General features: G+C 39.3%; 1 protein-coding gene across 1 annotated transcript in view; it reads left to right on the top strand.

Annotated features, from left to right (window-relative positions):
• The window catches only part of ARHGEF38 (Rho guanine nucleotide exchange factor (GEF) 38), a 152,037-nt gene that overhangs the window by 31,255 nt on the left and 99,347 nt on the right, over nt 1–21,435 (top strand). The window contains exon 2 of the mRNA XM_010848256.1: nt 17,776–17,963. Coding sequence (XP_010846558.1) covers nt 17,776–17,963 — 188 coding nt within the window. The remainder of the gene's footprint in view (nt 1–17,775; nt 17,964–21,435) is intronic.

Raw genomic sequence — 21,435 nt, 5'->3', positions numbered from 1 at the left:
CAGGAGTTTTTATTAACTGGAGCTCTAAGTTAACTCCTTCTCTGAAAGAGGTGGTGGGGGACAGCCCCCGTAAAGTCAGAGGTGTAGGTGAGAGCACAAAGTAGTAAAGTAGGCAGGATCTGGTTATGGGGGTAGATGCTCGAGGATTTCCAGGGGGACTTCTGAGGCTCGATCCCGCCTTTTCGTATGTCGAGCCTCCTTCCTCATGACCTTTGCCATGGGCGGAGTGCCTCACTCTGGCCCCCAACACACCAGTTCATGTTAATTTCATCTCCTAAATTTATCTTGATCTGTTCATTTCTCTCTATCCTCTTGACAACTAGACAAAGCTTAATTTCCCCCAGCTCTCCCCTAGCTTCCCTGATGGCTCAGTTGGTAAAGAATCTGCCTGCTGTGCAGGAGACCCCAGTTCAGTTCCTGGGTTGGGAAGATCCCCTGGAGGACAGAACTGAGTAACTAAGCACACACAGATCCAGGTTCATGGCCACTTGCCTGTCTCCTCGCCTTCATCTTTGTTTTCTGCCTTCTTCCCCAAAATCTGGTTCTACTGAGGTCGAAGTGATCTTGTGAAGACAATTTGATGTCACTCACATGTTTAAAATTTCCTCCTTCATTTCCTATTATTCTTAAAAATTCTGTATTCCACAGGACTTCCCTGGTGGCACACTGGATAGGAGCCTGCCTGCCAATGCAGGGGAAATGGGTTTGATTCCTGTTTGGGTGGAGGGGGGATTCCACATGCTGTGAACAAACTAAGCCCATGAGCTGCAAGTACTGAAGCCCGTGCACCTAGAGCCTGTGCTCTACAACAAAAGAAGCTACTGCAGTGAGCAGCCTGCGCACCATGATAGAGAGTAGCTCCTGCTCACTGCACCTAGAGAGAGCCTGCAAGCAGCAACAAAGGCCTGTGTGCGTGCGCTCAGTGGCTCAGTCATGTCCGAATCTTTGTGACCCTATGGACCATAGCCCACCAGGCTCCTGGGTCCATGGGATTCTCCAGGCAAGAATACTGGAGTCTGTTGCTATTTCCTCCTCCAGGGGATCTTCCTAACCCAGGGTTTGAACCCGGGCCTCCTGTATCCCAGGAGGATTCTTTACTGTCTGAGCCACCTAGCATAACCAAAAATAAATATATAAAAATTTTTAAAAATTTTATATTCCCTAATAAGGCCTTCAGGATCTGTCTCCTGATCATTTCTCTAGACTCATCTCCATAGCACATTCTTTAACATTTATACTTTCATCACACTAAGCTTTTTGCAAGCCTTTGTTTGTCGCCAAGCATTTGGACATGCTGCTGCTTCTGCTCAGGATCCCTGACCTTATCTCCTCACCAGTACTACTCTCAGATTTCACTCGTGCATCTCTTTTTCAACAGGCCTGACCATTAGGCTATGTTCTGCTTAGCATATGGGTCATAGTTTGCTGTAATTATACTTGTACAGCAGTTTTTAAATACTGACTGATATTTTAAATTGCAAAGTGGTTTGTTTGTAGAATCTTTCTCAATAATTTTCTCCTCTTTTACAGTTGTCTCATTCAACTCCTGGTAGAGCAGCAGTGTTTTGGCAACTTAAAATTTTCAAATCATTTCAAAGCATTAAAGCAGTTTTCATGGAAACACACATACTCTTTTAACACTAGTTAAGTTTGAATTAATGCAATTATAAGAAGCACAACTGACATAATCAGGTTTGCTGTTGAACACAACTAATTATTGGAAAAAGTGCAATTTGATCATTAAGTGGATAAGTGCACAGGCATCAGTGGCTACCTCTTAGGGAAGGAATGGAAGGTATTGATTTATCCTGCTACTTTAATAACCTATCTTTACTTCTAGATTATACATTTCTTGACAGAAAGGACTGCTGTTTTATTCACTATAATATAACCAACATGAAGCATAGTCCCAGCTCAAACCTACTATGTAATTTAAGAAATCAATATTAAATTAGATACAAGATTTCTTTAAAAATATGAAATTCATAAAATTGCTAAATTATCTTCAAATTCTGCTATTTTTATTTAATTATAAACATACGTGTTGTTGTGATTAAATTATGGATTAGGGTCAGGTTCTTACCTTATGTTATCCTTGTGTTGTCCACAGTCAAATGACTCTGTGAATTACATAATAAGTAAGAGTTGCATGGTGTATGTATACTTGCCTGGTCTGGTCTTGGGGGCATGAAATGGGTGTGAGGGCAGATGTTGGTAAGCAAGACTTTAAGTAAAACTTTAAGCTTTGTGTATTAAAATATTAGCTCCAAACTTCCTTAAGTGATAAATGAGATTTCCACATCATAATGGAAATAAAAATCCATGATCATTTATTGGTAGCCATTGATAAATAATAGCAGCTAGGGTCCTTAATTGGAGAAGGCAATGGCACCCCACTCCAGTACTCTTGCCTGGAAAATCCCATGGACGGAGGAGCCTGGTAGGCTGCAGTGCATGGGGTCGCTAAGAGTCGGACACGACTGAGCGACTTCACTTTCCCTTTTCACCTTCATGCATTGGAGAAGGAAATGGCAACCCACTCCAGTGTTCTTGCCTGGAGAATCCCAGGGATGGGGGAGCCTGGTGAGCTGCCGTCTATGGGATTGCACAGAGTCGGACACGACTGAAGCAACTTAGCAGCAGCAGCAACAGCAGCAGCAGGGTCCTTAATCCAAATAAATAAAGACCTAGAATATTAAAAAGCTGTGTATGTTAGCAGGACATATTTTAGTCATCTTGCTTTTCAACTTTCTTGAGAAGCAAATTTTCAGTGAATTTCTGAGAAACTTATTTGCACTGGTGATTTAGCTCTAGGACAAATGACAGAGAATCAGATTTTTTTAAATTCAAGGGTTTATACTACACTAAACAAGAAAGAAGAACTATTATCCCTACCTCATTTGAATTCAGCCTGAATAGGAAGAGGGCACATTAAATGGCCTGGTATTGAACAGACTTTGCAAAAGATCTTGCTGTTTTGTGCTTTTTTTTCTAGAGCAGGTCCAGAGCCAAGAAGACTAGTTTCCTGATGGTTGCTCCATGACCCCTCCCACACTTGGAACATTTCTGAGGGGAGAAAAAAAGGAGGAAAAGCAGGTGCAGCCATTCTGAACCAGATATAGAAATATGACAAGTAAATCGTGGTCATGAAAATAACGGCCAACATTCTTTGAGAGGTTTCTGTGTGTTAGACACTGAGTTAAGCAATTGACCTGCTTTATCTGGATTCTCACAATCTCCTAGCAGTGGGCAGTGGTCAAAACGCAGCTTTAGAAACCAGGCTGACTAGGTTTCCAGTCTGAATCTACTTACTATGGTGTGACCTTGGGCCTTAACCTTAACCTGTGTTTCACTTCTTTGTGTGTGCTCAGCTGTGTCTGACTCTTTGCAACCCTATGGACTATAGCCTACCAGGCTCCTATGTCCATTGAATTTTCCAGGCATGAATACTGGAGTGGGTTGTAACTTCCTCCTCCAAGGGATCCTCTCCTGACCCAGGGATCAAACCCACATATCCTGCATTGGCAGGCAGATACTTTACCACTGAGCCACCTGGGAAGTACTTCACATGGAAATAAAAGGAAGGGAATTAAAATGTTTCCAGTGTATTATCTTTAGAAAGATTGGATGGATGCACTTTGCACTAACTCCCCTGCATTATCTGAACACATGAAAAAAAATAGGCATTTTTATTTTGCTTTTAGGAAATATTAACTATGAAGGAGTTCACTTTGTCTTAGCCTAACATAGGTGGTCTAAAACCTTCATGATTTACTAATAAACCTTCATGATATACTAATAAATAAGATGAGACATTGTATAGAATAGTTGAAATAGAAAGCAACTTCCATAGTAAACACCAGCTTTTCCCCCTTCTCCTCCTCTTTTCTGTTTACCAATGTGAGACCCCCATCCCCTGGAAAAATGTCTGGTTAATAAAGACTCAGTAAATATTCATGGAACTTAAAAAAATCCATTATGTAGCATTTTTGTAAGGATTGAAGAGCTAATTCAGGACAGGCTCAGTATTTAGCACAAAGTAAGTAACCATCCCTTGGAATCCATGGGAAATTGATTCCAGGACCCACACAGATACCAAACTCCACAGACGTGCAAGTCCCTCATATAAAATGGCATAATATTTACACATCCTCCAGTATTTGTTAATCATTTTTAGATTACTCATAATACCTAATACATTGTTAGTGGTATGTAAATAGTTGCTGGGCACTCAGCAAGTTCAAGTTTTGCTTTTTGAAACTTTCTGGAATTAAAAAAAATTTTTTTCTCAATCCTTGGTTGGTTGAATCCGTGGGTTCAGAACCCACAGATACAGAGGACTGACTGTACTCAGAAATGTTAGGTTTTATTATCATTACTGGGGGCTTCCTGGTGGCTTCCTGGTAAAGAATCTGCCTGCAATACAGGAGCTGCACGAGACACAGGTTGGATCCCTGGCTTGGGAAGATCCTCTGGAGTAGGAAATGGCAACCCACTCCAGTATTCTTGCCTGGAGGATCCCATGGACAGAGGATCCTGGCGGGCTGAGTCCATGGTGTTGCAAAGAGTTGGACACAACTGAGTGACTCAGCACGCATGTCCATTATCACCGCTATCACGATTGTTCTTATTCTTCCTCTACAGAGGAAGCAATTTAGTGAGTCCAAATGACTTGGCCAAGGTCACACAGCTAGTGGGTGGCAGAGTCAGAATTGAACTGTGTGTGTGCCTGTTCAGCACAATTTTATTGCACACAACACAGCATACCCTGATCACAGCATAAGCAGACTGGTTAAGGAGGGAAGAGAGCCTGGGCTTCAGAGTTAAGCGTGCCTGGTTTGAATCCCATCACTTCTGCATACTCTGTGAGCCACTGCATTCGCTTTCCTCATTTGAAAAATTAGTGTGATACTCCATTTGCAGCATTGTGAGGAAGATTATAGATACAGATATAGATATCTATATATCTATATATAGATAAAATATAGTATATATTTTTCATTGGTATATAACAGGTACTTGATAACTGTTACTCTTATAGGTGATCACAATACAATTAGTATAATTGCAGTCACAGTGTATAATGCTTTACTATCAAAAATATTTTTTAAGAAAATATACTGATGCTGGGAAAGACTGAGGGCAAGAGGAGAAGGGAGCAACAGGATGAGACGGTTGGATAGCATCATCAATTCAATAGACATGAATCTGAGTAAACTCAAGGAGATAGTGAAGGATAGTGTCCGTGGGGTCACAAAGAGTCAGACACAACTGAGTGACTGAACAACAACGTCTATTATATGAACAAAATATGCTCTATACTTATAGTGGAATATTATTTGACCTTAAAAAGAAAGACAATTATTTTTTAAATTGAAGTATATTTGGTTTACAATGTTATGCCAGTCTCTGAAGTATATCAAAGTGACTCAATTATACACATGTATGTTCTTTTTTTATATTCTTTTCCATTACAGTTTATCATAGTATAGTTTCCTGTGCTGTACATAAATGTAACAGTTTGCATCTACCACCTCCAAACTCCCAGTCCCTCCATCTCCTCCACTCCCTCTTGGCAACTGCAAATCTGTTGTCTACGTCTATGAGTCTATTTCTGCTTTGTAGGTATGTTCATTCCTGACATATTTTAGATACCACATATAAGTGATGTCACATGGTATTTATCTTTGTCTTTCTGACATACTTCACTTAGTATGATAATTTCTAGTTGCATTCATGTTGCTGCAAATGGCATTATTTCATTTTTTATGGCTGAGTAGTGCTCCATTCGGAGAAGGCAATGGCAACCCACCCAGTACTCTTGCCTGGAGAATCCCATGGACGGAGGAGCCTGGTAGGCTGCAGTCCATGGGGTCGCTAGGAGTCAGACACAACTGAGCGACTTCACTTACTTTTCACTTTCATGCATTGGAGAAGGAAATGGCCACCCACTCCACTATTCTTGCCAGGAGAATCCCAAGGACGGCGGAGCCTGGTGGGCTGCCGTCTATGGGGTCGCACAGAGTGGGACACGACTGAAGCGACTTAGCAGCAGCAGCAGTGCTCCATTGTATATATGTACCACGTTTTCTGTATCCATCCATCTGTCAGTGGACATTTAGTTTGTTTCCATGTGTTGGCTATTGCGAATAGTGCTGCTATGAACATAGGGGTGTGTGTATCTTTTTGGTTTATAGATCCGTCCAGGTATATTCACAGGAGTGGGATTGCTGGATCATATGGAAATTCTATTTTTAGTTTTCTGAGGCATCTCCATACTGTTTTCCATAGTGGCTGTACCAGCTTACATTTCCACCAACATCGCAGGAGAGTTTCTTTTTCTCCACACCTTCTTCAGCATTTGTTATTTGTAGACTTTTTAATGATGGTCATTGTGACTGGTGAGAGGTGATAGTCAGTGTAGCTTTGATTTGCATTTCTCTAATAATTAGCAAAGTTGAGCAATTTTTCCATATGCCTACTGGCCATCTGTATGTCTTCTTTGGAAAAATATCCATTCAGGTCTTCTGCCCATTTTTTAATTGGGGTTTTTTTTTGTTGTTTTTTTTTTTGAGTTGTATGAGCTTATTGTATATTTTGGAGCTGATCATATACTAAGCCCTTGTCTGTCTCGTTTGCAAATATTTTCTCCCATTCTGTAGGTTATCTTTCAAAATTTTTTTAATGGTTTTCCTTTGCTATGCAAAAGCTTATAGGTTTGGTTAGCTCTCATTTATCTTTTGCTTTTTGTTTCTATTGCCTTGGGAGACTACCCTAAGAAAACATTGGTGTGGTTTGTCAGAGAATGTTTTGCCTGTGTTCTCTCTTGGAGTTTTAGAGTGTCTTGTCTTATATTTAAGTCTTTAAGCCATCTTGAGTTTATTTTGGGGCATGGTGTGAGGGTGTGTTCTAACTTCATTGATTTACGTGTGACTGTGGAACTTTCCCAGCACTACTTGCTGAAGAGAGTGACTTTTTCCCATTTGATATTCTTGCCTAAAGAAAGGAAGACCATTCTGACATCTACTATACACAGATGAACTTGAAGACATTATGCTAAGTGAAATAAACCATTCATAAAAAAAAGTTCTATGAGTCTGCTTATATGAGGGACCTACAGTAGCCAAATTCATTGGACAAAAAGTAGAATGGTGGCTGGGGGAGGAGGAAACAGGGAGTTACTGTTTAATGGATGTGGGTTTCCGTTTGAGAAGATGACAAACTTCTGGAGAAGGATGGTGGTGATGGTTATACAACAATCTGAATGCACTTAATGTTGCTGAACTATGCCCTTGAAAAAACTAGTTGACATGGTGAATTTTATGTTATCTATATTTGCTGCAATGATAGGGGGAAAAAGAATATATTTTTGTATAAGAGGAAAATATTATTATTGAAATTATTTAAATAAGAAATGAGTCTTAAGATTATCCCCTGCTTCTTCAGTAATATTTTTGATGTTTTATATTGAGTTTCACCGAGAAGTCACTTTAGTCTTTATATTTTATGAGGGAGAAAGTGTGTGTGACTATTTTTATCCACAACATATGTTTCTATTTGAATTGGCAGGTGAGTATCAATCAATGTGGGCATTATTCTAATGATATTGTCAAAGGAGAAATAATATTGTTATGAAACCAAGAGAACATTTTATTATACACATTACCTTGAAATAACATTTTTGCCAGGAAATTTGATGCAGCACACATATGGAACATGATAGAAAGAAGCCAAGCTAAAGTGCATTAGTTATGTGTGCGGTACATGATGTACAGTCCAAGTTCCTGCAAGATACAAGGATATAGTAACTCTGAAGGTCATTCCATCACCAGTATAATATTTGAAACAGTTATGCTGTTTATACATCAGGTTCTCGTTTTTATAAGCTTTCCTTTCTATGTGATTTTTTTAAACTCCTGTAAAGTTTTTTTCTCTTTTTTGAAGAGGAGAAGGTCCCTTTTGTTTAAATTGTCTTGTGCTCCAAATCCAAACCATTTTGTTTTTGAAACATGACTTGCTTCTGACATTGAAACTCTTTTTCTTTTTTTTGAAGTTACTATAATAAACGTTAAATTTTGAGAAAAAAATTAATATACTCATAAGGTCATTTGTGTGTCTGTTCTATTTGCATCTGTTTCAGTCTCATTACCCTCATACTTATTGATGTTCTCTTTTATCTCTTGCATTAGTTCTGCTTTGATAAAATACCCGCTCTATTTGCTCACCTTAGGTTGCCTTTCTGGACTTATATCAGACCCTTTTGGGCAGCAGCAGGAGCTGTAGGCCTCCGGTCTTTGATCCAAACTCCTCCAAGGCCTTGTTTTCTCTCTAGACACAAGAGTGAGCATTTTTGCCCATCTTTTCTCTCTCCAAAGAACTCCTAGCCTCAAAGTACTGATACTGCTAAACTTTCTGCTGCTGCTGCTGCTAAGTCACTTCAGTCATGTCCGACTCTGTGCGACCCCATAGACGGGAGCCCACTAGCAATATCCTATTACTTGTTGAATGTTTTTGTTGGGAGTTTGGAGAGAGTGAGTCTCTACAAGAAGTCTCTCTCGTTTCGTCTCCTGCTCTACTGAGATGTTTGGGTCCTATCTCCACTTAACTGGTACTCTTACTAAAGTAATGTTTTCAGAGAGACTACAAGGGTGGCTATTTGCCAGATTCTCCTGTACTTTAAAGTAGTGGCCTTTTCACATAAATGATACATAACAAGGGGGCAAAAATCAAAATCTTTTCTTCTCAGAATCCTTTATACCTGATTCCAGTGAATTCTAGCATCCACCGTTACACATATGAAATTTAATTCAAGTGCTACTCTCACCTGAATTTTTTTCTCTCAGGAATCTTATAAGAGTTTCTCTTAATACTTAGAGTTTAAAAATTTCTCTATAATGTGTTTAGGTGTGCTCCTTTTTACAATGTGTAAAACATAAAAGGTGATTAAATATTTCAGAACTAGAAAGATAAGACAGTTTTATCAGTTTCATTGGTTACTGTTCTAACATAACCTCTCCACCTATTCAGATTCCTTCTTTCTAGATTAATATTCCATATGATTTATCTTTCCCTGTTTATTTATATCCTATTCCTTTTTGCACTTCCTTCTCCCCTATGGGACCATCTGCCCTCTCAGTGGGCTTCTCTGGTGGCTCAGCACTCTGTGCACGCATGCATGCTAAGTCACTTTATTATCATGTCCGACTCTTTGGGACCCCATGGACTGTAGCCCGCCAGGCTCCTCGGTCCATGGGATTCTCCAGGCAATACTGGAGAAGGTTTCCATGCCCTCCTCCAGGGGATCTTCCTGACCCGGGGATCCAACCCACATCTCTTATGTCTCCTGCATTGGCAGGCAAGTTCTGTAACACGAAGGCCACCTGGAAAGCTCCCAGCCTTCTGGGCAAGGTACATGTAGAATTACTTTTAATGAGGCTCTTTTGGTGGTAAACTAAGATCTTATGTTTCTAAAATGTGCTTATTTTACCGTCATTTTTGAGAAGGTTTTGCTAGGCAGCTCAACAGTTATTTCAGTTATTTTTCTCTCAGCTCTCTAAAGGCATTACTCTACTATGTCACGGTTTGTGGCAATGCTGATGTAAAGGCAGCTACAAGTCTAATTGTTATCCCTTTGTTGGTAATATGTCTTTACATAGTATTTTTATTATTTTAATAGTTGGCCTCGAAATTTTGACATGTATTCTTAATTGAAAAATATCTAAATTACATCAATGCCTTTACATTTTCTGCAACACTACAAAGATGTTTAAAAGTTTAAAATACTTATAAAATTGCCCTCTCCTCCAGTATCTCCTACTCCCTCTCAGCCACCTACCACTTCAGTCATTCATGTATCTAGGGTACATAGTTTTTAGCAGAGGACCCAACCAGTGGAAAGTTTTAAGGTGAGAGTGTGTATGCCCTGTTCAAGGACCAGGAAGGAGTCAGATATATGTATTACTCTTTGTCCCCTTTCAAGTCTTTGCTTAATTTGAGAACTTCCCTGCTGTCTTTTTTAAAATTTCATACCTTTTGAGTACTTCCCTTATGGCTGCATTTTCCTCCATACCACTTACTACCTTTTGTATACTAAATAACTTACTTATATTCTTCTTCCTCCACTAAAATTTATCTCCATGAGAAAACGGATTTTTAAAAACATATTTTTAAAATTACTGTATCCTCAACTGCTGGAACACTTTCAGGCTTATAATAGGCCCTTAATCATTTGTTAAACAGTCATTGAATCCAGGCCCCAAACCCACATAAGAGGCAATTACTGTTCTGGAATTATTAGGGAACATTCCTTCCTGCCCCCGCTTTTTTTTTTCTTCTATCATTACTCAAAGCCATGGATAAGACAATTTTTACTGCTGTCTCTCCCACTGGAGCATTATTTGTATTGAATCAGTTCACCTTTCCTTGGGTGTATTTCCTTTCTGTTCCTGGCTTTATGCTGTTTGTCTAAACAGGCTCCCCCCCTGCCCAGAGATCTCGCCCAGATCCCATCTCTAACATGCCCTGTCTCCTCATCGTGAACACGCAGAGTTCCCATCTTCCCAGGACACCAGTGTCTGTAGATGTCTCCAGGGTAATTGGTAGTTGCAGCCTCCAAACTTAATTCCCTGGTCTGAGCTTCAAGTTTACTCCAGACCTCAGAGGACTTCTTAACCATTTTTGAAGGCTTATTCATTCATTTAAATAGTTTTAAATGTTTTATCTGTTGTTTTGTAAACTCTCTGAGTCTCTACCAGGAAGTCAGGATTCATTTTTCACGATCTGTGTGGCTCAGAGGTTAAAGCGTCTGCCTGGAATGCGGGAGACCCAGGTTCGATCCCTGGGTTGGGAAGATCCCCTGGAGAAGGAAATGGCAACCGACTCCAGTACCCTTGCCTGAAGAATCCCATGGAGGGAGGAGCCTGGTAGGCTACAGTCCATGGGGTCGCAAAGAGTCGGACATGACTGAGGGACTTCACTCACTCACTCACTCACTCACTTTCAGGATCTGTGGAATATACCTGAAGCGGCATGCCTTTCCTCTATAGTTGTTCATTTCTTCTCTTTGCTGTTGTCATCGCTGTAACCTTCAAAGCCACTGCGCCACTGGGGCCGTTGTGTGGTTGTTCTGGGAAACTATTACAATGAATTCAATACAGTAATTCATCAGATCACAGGGACTCTCTGCTTTATTGTTGATGTCTCTCAAATGGAAAATTTCTGTCCAATTCTGTACCTATGGTCCAAGGGTGGTTTTTATGGCCTATACTGGAAACCAAGACACTGAGGAAAAATGAAAAACTGTATTGACAGAAAACATCTAACTGACAATCTCATGTCTATTTCATTATCAAAGCTCAAGCTACTGGGATGCAGGCAATCTTGGACAAGTAGCTCAGGAAGACTCAGTGATAAACATGGAAAATTGGAAGGAATCTTACAACGTGTAGTTCAATGTTCTTAAAAGGGTAGTCTAAACAGAGACTGATCTCTCAGGGGTCAGGTTATTTAGGGATTCTGGTTTCCTATCACCTCTGTAACAAATCACCACAAATACAGTAGTTTATCACAAACGTATTGTCTCAGCTTCTGCAGGTTAGAAGTCCAGAGTCTCTGCTTACTAGTCTCACAGCTGAAAGCAAGGTGTCAATAGAGCCATGCTCCTTTCTGGAGGTTTGAGAGGGAAAGCCATTCCTCACTCTTCAGATTGTTGGTTCCTATTTCCTGGTGGCCTGTTCTCACCTTCTGAAGGCCACTCACGTTCCTTGGCCCTTAGGCCCTCTTCCTCTCTCTTCAAAAACCAGCAATGGTGAGATAAGTCCCTCACAGTCTTCACCTATCCTCTGCTCTCTTCTTCTTTGAATGGTAAATGTGATTAGATTGGGTCCACCAGGAGAATCCAGGATAACTTCCCCATCTCAAAGTCTGTAACCTTAGTCACATCAGCAAAGCCTCCTTTGCCGGGTGAGGTAACATACTCACAAGTTACGAGGACAAAGATGTGGACATCCTTGAAAGACCATTTTCTGCCTATTACAGTGAGCAAGAATCCAGATTATAGAAACCAGGAGAAAGTATATCAATAATTAAGAGGTAAGTCAGGACTACTAATGCCCAGAGATACTTTCCAAAACCCAGAAGTCTCTCCATTCAGAAGTGCAGCAGGGTATTAGCAGAGAACCATGAGTCAGACTCAGGGATGAGGCCCAAGAAGGTGGGATCTGGCATTAATAGAATTTCCCTAGCCTGATGGCCTCTGGCCGTCTCTCAGACACCATTAAAATTTATCCAGGCTGGTATGCTTTCCCTCTCTGTAATGGCAGAGTACTCTTCATGGAAGCAGCAGCCCTGAGACATCACTCTCATCTTCTCCTGAAGCTATTTCCTGGGCTTTCCTTTAAGAATGGCAGTGGTTGGCATTTTCAATCAATTTTGGGACTTTGAGGCTATTTAAATTATAGGCCACCAGCAGAATATCTTTTTTGGGTGTTTTCATCCATCTGTTTTTGTAGATTGGCTAGCTGTGGTCTGAGCTCATATCTCATTGGTAAGCTTTTGTTGAAAGTGACAAGGAAGAATCAAAACATGCTAACATTTTGATTTTCTACCAATTCCCTAATTATGTGTCTTGGTATGCAGAAATATACATTTACCAAATACTTTGCCACTAGATTTTAATGGTAACCAACTCTCCAGACTACAAATGTCCTCCTGATAGCCTTCCTCCCCTGCTAGGTCAGTTTCACATAGGTTGCATTATTTGCAGCACTCGAATTTCTAGATATCAAAATATCTATCTCATAGGAATAAAAAGAACAGAAAAAAATGTGACCTAACACATGGATATTTATGTGTCTCATACAAGAAGTCTAGGAGTAAAGAGATACTTCACATCTTTCCACACACTGCTGTCCATTGTGTATAGATTTAATCTTTGTGGCTAGTACTTCATGTTCCATCATGGCTGCCACCCCTCCAGGATTCACATTCACATTCCAGACAATAAAAAGAAGTCAAGAACCATAAGGGGTGGAGGATGGAAGAAGCAGAATCCCAGCCAAATTTGCTTTTTAAAAACTCCCGAAACCACTCTCAGAGATTTCTGCTTAACATCTTATTTGCCATAAATGAGACATAGTTTGAAAAAGAATCTAAGAAGTAAACATTTTTATCTATTCAGAGTTCAATTTATTTTTAAAAAGTGGGAGACTAAATATTGCTCAGGCAAATAAATGGCAGTGTCTGATGATCATACTGTTATTATAAAGAATAAAGATAAATGTATATACATGTATGTATGTGTGTATATATACATATATACACACATATAATATGCTCACCAAAAAATATCTATTGTAACTTCTGTATGTACATTTACATGTGCATGAAAATATTTTGAGAAGGTTACACACTAAATTAGAATACAGCTAAAAATACAGGGAAAACTATATTATAGCTAATAAACAGGAATTGCCTCTAATAATAATAGCAAACATTTACAGAGTATCTACTATTTTAAAGACACTATTGTACTTAACAAACATTAACTCATTTCATCTTCTACAATCACTTAACTTACAGATGAGGAGACTGGTGCACAGAGAGTTAAATAACTTGTTCAAGGTCACATATCTAATGTTAGAGGTGGAATTTGAACTCAGGAAGTCTGACACAAAGCCTAGGCACTTAACCTCAAAAATATAATTTTATAGCTTGAAAAAACTACTTACCTCTCCTTCAAATCACCCCGATAACAGCAGCAGCAATAGCAACAGCAACAATAGCAAAGCAGAAAGAGCGCACACAAACTCTAAGCAAAACATGGGCTATCAGTGAAGACTGTCATCAACCTCCTCAACCACGCCCCACACAAGCAACCTTTGGGGGCTTTTTCACCCCTCAAAAAAGATGAGGGTTCTCCCCACGCACACAGCTAGCCCAGGAAAGCTACGCAGGATTCCAAACGTCAGCTCTAGTCTCAATTTCCTCCGCGAGCTATGCCCCTATTTCTCCTTCTCTCCCATCTGAACATAGCTGTCCACCCACTTCAAGTCATACATTTTTCTTGCCAAGTTGATAACTATAAAATAATGAGATCGTTATTTGCCCTAGGTGGTGGAAAAGGTCAAGAGTAGAGAAAAAGGAAGCCTATTATTCCCGTGTCTGGAAATAACTAACATTTATATGGTTTTAAAGACCCTATGGAACTTCCATATACCGTTGCTCATTTAATGTGATGGTTTTCGCTCCTAGTTTACAGATGAAGAAACTGAGGCTGTGTAAGGTTAACTATTTTTTTTATCCACCAAGTTTTCTCTGTGAAGAGTGGCAAAGCTGATCTTAAGTCTGATTATCTTTTCCCCAAACTGCTGCAAAATCCTTTTACATAAACTTCCTTGGCCAAGAATTTCCACATATGTTCCTCATGGAATTTGTGGCTAGAATAGTGAAAATTCATCATCACTGCTGGAAAAATAAAACTTGAGGGTGAAAGAAAGAGGCTGGAGTTGAGGATCATTTACATGTTACAGTTTTCATGCATGGTAGCAATATTCTGGTTAAAACAAACTAAATGGGGTTTTTTAGTTTTGATTTTTTTTTCTTTTTTTTTTTGCTGTTGGCCATTTTTAAAGTCTTTATTGAATTTGCTACAATATTGCTTCTGTTGTTTTATGTTTGAGTCTTTCATCACGAAACACGAAGGATCCCAACTCCCTAAGCAGGGACTGAACCCGTAGTCCCTGTGCTGGAAGGCAAAAAGTCTTAACCACTGGTCTGCCGCTGAAGTTTCAAGACTATCTAAATGTTCTTTTAGCTTCCATTTCCCTTTAGTTTTGGCACAATCTTTTAGTTTATGCTGCTGCTGCTGCTAAGTCGCTTCAGTAGTCTCCGACTGTGCGACCCCATAGACGGCAGCCCACCAGGCTTCCCCGTCCCTGGGATTCTCCAGGCAAGAACACTGGAGTGGGTTGCCATTTCCTTCTCCAGTGCATGAAAGTGAAAAGTGAAAGTGAAGTCGCTCAGTTGTGTCCGACTCTAGTGACCCCATGGACTGCAGCCCACCAGGCTCCTCCGTCCATGGGACTTTCCAGGCAAAAGTACTGGAGTGGGGTGCCATTGTCATCTCCGTTAGTTTATGCTAGCTCCTGGAAAATAGTCATTTTGGAAGTTTTATTTTTCCTTCTTTCCTAAACATTCAGCTCCTCTGTGGCTTTATCTAGAAATAAAAGATGATCATAGCTGACTGCTGACTTGGTAATCTATGTTGGTTGTATTCATGTGTTACAAATAGTTTTATATAAAAGCACAGTATATGTAAAAACACTGTATAACTAAAAGATAAAAGTTTTAAAGGTCAAGAAGGACCTTATAACAACAAAGCTTGTGCTCACAGTGTATCATGAAGAGTTTGTTGGTTTAAGAAATGCAGACGTAGAACGTGTTTACAGACTGGATGGGAAAATGATGTAAGTCTTTGTTCCCACAATAAACTTGAGTCAAAAGAGCAAACAAGATAGCTCACAAGATCACGCCACTCTGAATTCTCTCAGAAGGCTTTTATACCTGAACAGAAAAGTTTCTGAAGTTAAATATCTTGACTAACACTATTTCCACCACTGTGACCTCCTAACTTGGTTCTGAACAAGATACTGTGCAGGATTAGAACATATAATTTTTCATTAATAAATCTAGGATTGTACATTTAAAGTGCAGCAACTGGAGAAATTGGTAAAGTAAATTAAATCGAAGTAGTAATTGAGTAGTAATTGATGTAGTAATTGAGTTCCAGAATTGAGAACTAACAAAAACCTGAGAATGTATTTTTAGAATATTTCTTGGCCAAAAATCAGAAAAGACTCCCTTCTCTTTGCTAGTCCCCCAAAACTGACAGATTATTTGAACCCCCATTATTCCCCTTTGCCCTTTGACTTCCAACCCCCCAGCTTTTAAAAGGATCAGTCAAAAGGAGGCTCACACAGGTCACAAGATCAGGTTACAAATACAATCTGCTCACTGCATATCTCCTCACCTCCTGCCCTGCCCTCTTCTTTTATATCCAAAATAGTTCACAATACTGACATCTCACTATAACTTTTCCTTCGAATCTGGGGTGCTGAAAGACAAGATTTTTATACCTTCCAATAAGAGTACTATAAATTATCAAGCACCCCCAAATTCTCAAAATTTGCTTCAAGATATGAAAGCTCCTTCCACGATTCTCTCCTTCAATAACTGATATAGATTATTTCTCTAGCACTGAATGGCCCAAGCTTTGTAAAACCATGTGCTCTTAGATGGTATTTGTCAAATCCTTCTTTCCTGAGGAAGGAAGAATAGTTTCCAGGCAAATGACCCAGAAGCATATTCACCTTCAAGTCAGGATTGTCCAAAAACCAAACTAGTACACCTTTCAAACTAATGATGGAATTACCTTCACAGCATCATTCCAGCCTCTGCCTGGACTCCTGAAATTACTGAGCAAGAGAGAAAGGAGTGCTCAATACTTCTTGTGTCTCTTCACATTCTTGGGGCAGTCTCTCTTTACATGGAATCATTAGCTCTGCTATTATATTTCTTCAGTTGTCTTGGCTCTTTCTGGAGTCAGCCAAGAGAAGATCCTGCAACTCTATGGGCCATAGCCCACTAGGCTCCTCTGTCCATGAGATTCTCCAGGCAAAGAACACTGAAGTGGGTTGCCATGCAGGGAATCTTCCCCACCCAAGGATCAAACCCATATCTCTTTAAGTTTCCTGCATTGGGAGGCAGGTTCTTTACCACTAATGCCACCTGGGAAGCCCTAAAAAGGTCTTACTTTTCAGTTACTAGAATCATATCGGTTTTAAAGGAAATAAAGTTACTTCTGCAACTACAGAGACTATGATGAAAATTAAGTTTGTAATGACTTCAAGTCTGAAGTGAATTCATTTACAGACACACATACTCGCTGCCCCACTATCTATCACTGCTCTGATTTCATCTGTGACCTAGTTTGTGGCTTCCAAAACTTTACATCACTGTGGGAAACTCATCCTTGAAGATATTTAGCTTGCTCACATTATACCTTCTATAAAACCCTGGCTACATGTGAGCCTTCCCACTTATTTCAACATCTCCTGAGCACTGTGATTTTTTTATCAAATATTTCCATTTGGCAGTTCAAAAATTTTGCAATAACAAGATATGCATAGTGTTGAAGATGAGGCATAAGAAATCTTGGTTGAAATGTATTTAACCTACCACTGCCTCACTCCTCATGGATTCTGATTGTGAACTGAAAGACAAATCTCAATCACATGTAATTATTTTCCATATTATGGAGATTTGCATACCACCTACTTAGAATGAGGGACAATTATTTTTAATAGATACAAAATTGGAAAGTGTTCCATTCGCAAATTAAAAAATCTTCCCTTGATTTAAAAGGAAATGTGTCGAGAAGTTCCATACTAGGATTTTATACATTTTTACCTCTAGCTGAAGATCAGGTTTATAATCTATTATAATAGCAATGGGGTATTTTAAAGACGAGACATGTCAAGTATTTTTTAACTGACTTGTTAGAGATATTCTTTCTGAAACCCCACTCCTGCTCACAGTTTCACAGCATTCCAGCCTGAAGGAGAACATCTACACATCACTTTCCAAGAACACAGGTGAAGACACCTAAGCCTTCTTCCTTGCTAACAACAATTCTGCAGTGATGGATGTTTGTAACAAATGAACAAGAAATCCTAACAGAATGTCTCAGGTGTATTAATACACATTTTCATTTAACAGAAAAGATGACGCCACAGGCTGGGTGTTCCACAGCTGAGACCCTAACTCAGGAGGATGAGCATCAGATTCAGAGAATGATGGCAAAGCGTGCGAAAATCATCAAGGAGCTGATACAGACGGAAAAGGACTATCTCAATGATCTAGAGCTGTGCGTTCGAGAAGTGGTTCAGCCCTTGAGAAATAAACAGGTAAATGCAACTTTGAGGGTCCCTCCAGCCCCATCCTGAATAGGATCACCAGAACTGGGAAATCACAGAACCCAAGTGTATCCGAGGATCCTTATCCTCTGTCGCTGCGATGGCAGGAGCAATGGGCCCTTCCCCTGAAGCCCTGGGTTCAAGACAGCAGAAGTCATCACCAGACTCAGACTTCTGTCAGCACAGGGACACCCAGCATCAGGGAAACTGTATTCTAAGATATGCGGAAATGGAAATTCAGTTTTTGCCACTTTGAAATTTCTATGTGTTCTTTCTTGAATGCCCATGGAACTGCCAACAAACTCTGAGTGGTTGAGTTTTTAAGCAGTTTAAGAACAAAGCACTTAATTTGATCTAAAGATGGTCAAGTTTTCAGAAGAGAAAACTATGTGGGTTTTTTTTCCTCCCCTATGTTGAGAGCTCAATTGAATTATGCCTATTAGCTAAGTAAAATGAAGCATAGAAATGAACTTGAATGTAGGGTAACAATTTTCTCTTAGGCAGAACTGGCCTAAGACAAAAATAGAGGTGTTTATAAGTTAATGTTTCTCCTCCTCTTTATTCAAGATCTTTTCAGGGAATTAGAATAAAGGTACAAGAATTTTCTCTTACATATATGTTAAATCACTAAGGTGGTAAGTGGTCCTCACATGCAATTCAAACAATATGCAAAAACATAAACCAGAATGTAAAAATGATCAGGAATTCCATGACTCAATGATAATCACTATTTACATGGTTGGAAACATCCTTTCAGACATCAGTTTGGATACTTGCATATCAAAACACTCACATATATTTTATAGATAAACATAATCAGAACCACACATGCTATTTTGTAATATGCTTGTTACATTCAGCAGTCTGTTGGACCTATTTTCATGACCACTAACACTTCTCAATGTTTTTCTACTATTACTGATGCTGAAACACACATGTTTTGGGTATTGTCACCTTTTCTGCTTGGAATAAATTCTTAGGAGTGGAATTGCTAAGTCAAAGGATATGCATGCTTAGGATTTTGATAAAAATTGCCAACTTAAAACCAAAAAGTTGACAGTGTTCTAATTTTCATTGCCACACACATTGCTTGAGCTGGTATGCGGCTGCATCATCTTTACAGCTGAGCATTATTGGTTTATAAACAACAGTGAAGACCAGGTACCTTTGGTTTCTTCTGACAAGTATATATTCATCTGCTGCTTCTTTTTAATCCTTATTCATATCCAGATCTTTTGCCCTTTTGAAAAAAATTATGGCTTGTCTTTTTCTTATTGTTTTATAAAACCTCCTTTTATCTATATGTGGCAGCTGATTTTCTCAGTTTGTCTTTTGCCTTCTAACATTGACCAAGGTTAAAAAGTCAAAACCTTCTTTAAGGCTTATTCATTTGTTTTTGCCATATTTAAGTGGCCAGATATATCCAACTTTGTGGATTCTGGGTTTCGCATCTTAACATGTACCCCAGATTATAAAAAGATGGCAAGTCAGTTGTTCTAACATCAGTTATTAAGCCTCTTCCCCGGTAGTTTACATTTCTTAGCAAAAGACTCTTCTCAGAAATAACAGATGAAGTGGTCTAAAAATCAGGGAAAACCAGTGTAGATCAAGGTGACCTTTGATGTAAAAGGGTTTTTTTTTTTTTTTTTAATTTAGGCCAATGTATAAAGCAAAGAGGCCAAATAGGCAAAACATTTTCCCTTCATCAGGAGTCATCTTTCATTTTCCTCCTTCATGACTTTTTATTAGGTATTGCTATTTGTCAGGTCCTGATCCAAACACTTCATTAGTATTCCGATTTAATCCTCTTGCAGTTTTCATGTTAGAAGACAATTTTATGAATCTGGAAATTTCTTAGTAATTCTGTAAGAGTAAGAATAACATTTACACTCATGACAAAAAGCTGCTCTTGATTCATTGCTCAATATATTAAAGTATTTTTGGTGTGTTTTTCACTTAACTTAAGCTAGCTGCATTGATGCAACCTCCTCTCTGGCAGATAGTCATGGTTGTTAATACAATGTTTATTTACATATTTACTCAAATGTTGATTTTTAAATGCATGTGGCCTCAGACTCTATCAAATATCTACCCTCCATTATGGTCCAGTCCTTACTCCTATTCTTCAGAAAATTTTATACCTAACACACTGTCTCCATAATTTCTCTCTCTCTGTACCTAATTTTGCCATCCATTTTCAGTAATTTCAACATTCAGGCACAGCCTTTCACTCAGTTCTTTGACCTGTTCGTTATAGTCAATGAGCTTTCCTCAACCTCATCTCAGCCGCTCTCTCCAAGGGCCCATCCTACAACCATCACTACCAGTAACTTCATGCCTTCTGAACCAGAATTCCAAGCTTACCTTTCTCTAACCCCCATGTCCCGTCTTTCAGCACACTCCCACTGGTCCTGTCTCCAGCAATTTCCAGAGCAATTTCTCCAGCAGTGCTGCCAGGGCTCCTCAGCTACTGAGCTCACCCCTGCCTATTCACGTGTTCATCAAGCCCACACCTGGTGTAGTTTCCAGGCTCCTTCACTGTAAAATCACTCCTTGCAGATGAATTCAATTCCCTTTTCTTGCTCTCTTTCATTTACTTGCCTGAAAAAAAGCTGCCTTTAATGAAGTTCAATTGTCTGTGTACTTTCTACCTTTACCATATGCAGCTGAACCAATCTCTCTTAAAATTCATAACCATTTTTTTCAAGTGGGGCCCCCATAATGTCTCTGAAAGGACTCTTTCATATCTTCTTCTTGCTCCTCACACCTCAAACACTCTCTTTTTTCTTCTAACTCTCAGTTAGCATCATCTTCCATCATTTCATGGAGAAAATAGTCACAATAAGAAGATTCACACACTCTTCAAAAAATCTAAACCTACCTGCATCTCCACTCATATAACCTGGCTGGTGGATCCTGCTTCTCATTAAGGAGAACCTCCCTACTCACAGGATTTTATCCTCTCAAGCTTACTCCTCAATTTTGGTCCTGCCAGTGTCCTTTTTCTGTCCTGTGTAATCGGTTTTACTCTGCCTATTGGATGGATTTTTCTCACCATCACCGGCTATCTTAAAAAATACAAACAAAAACTCTCCCTTGATCCTAAAAGAATTGTCTATATTCTCTGTCTTTACTTCTTTCTCTTTTTTAAGTTGACTCTGAAGTATTTAATATGTATAAAAGCATGTGTGACTGAAACATGTTTTAAAATAAACACAATTTGCCAAAGCTCTGTCCCTTGATGAGTTAATGATCAATACCAAAAAAAGAGACTACATATACAAGAAAATGCCTTCCTTTGAATTAATAATCTTTTTTTGAATCAAATGGAATAAGACATTTATTTAGAGTGTCTTCACTTTTAGAGCATCAGCTACACTGGTGAATTAAACTGGTGATGCCAGTGTACATTCCATTCCTGAGCTGTACACCTGGGTATGCGCTTTAATTTTTGCTTGCTTTT

Source organism: Bison bison, unplaced genomic scaffold (assembly GCF_000754665.1).
Source record: "Bison bison bison isolate TAMUID 2011002044 unplaced genomic scaffold, Bison_UMD1.0 scf7180017864263, whole genome shotgun sequence".
Lineage (NCBI taxonomy): Eukaryota > Metazoa > Chordata > Mammalia > Artiodactyla > Bovidae > Bison > Bison bison.
Note: the sequence above shows the minus strand (reverse complement) of the source record. Positions and strands in the feature narration are given on the sequence as shown.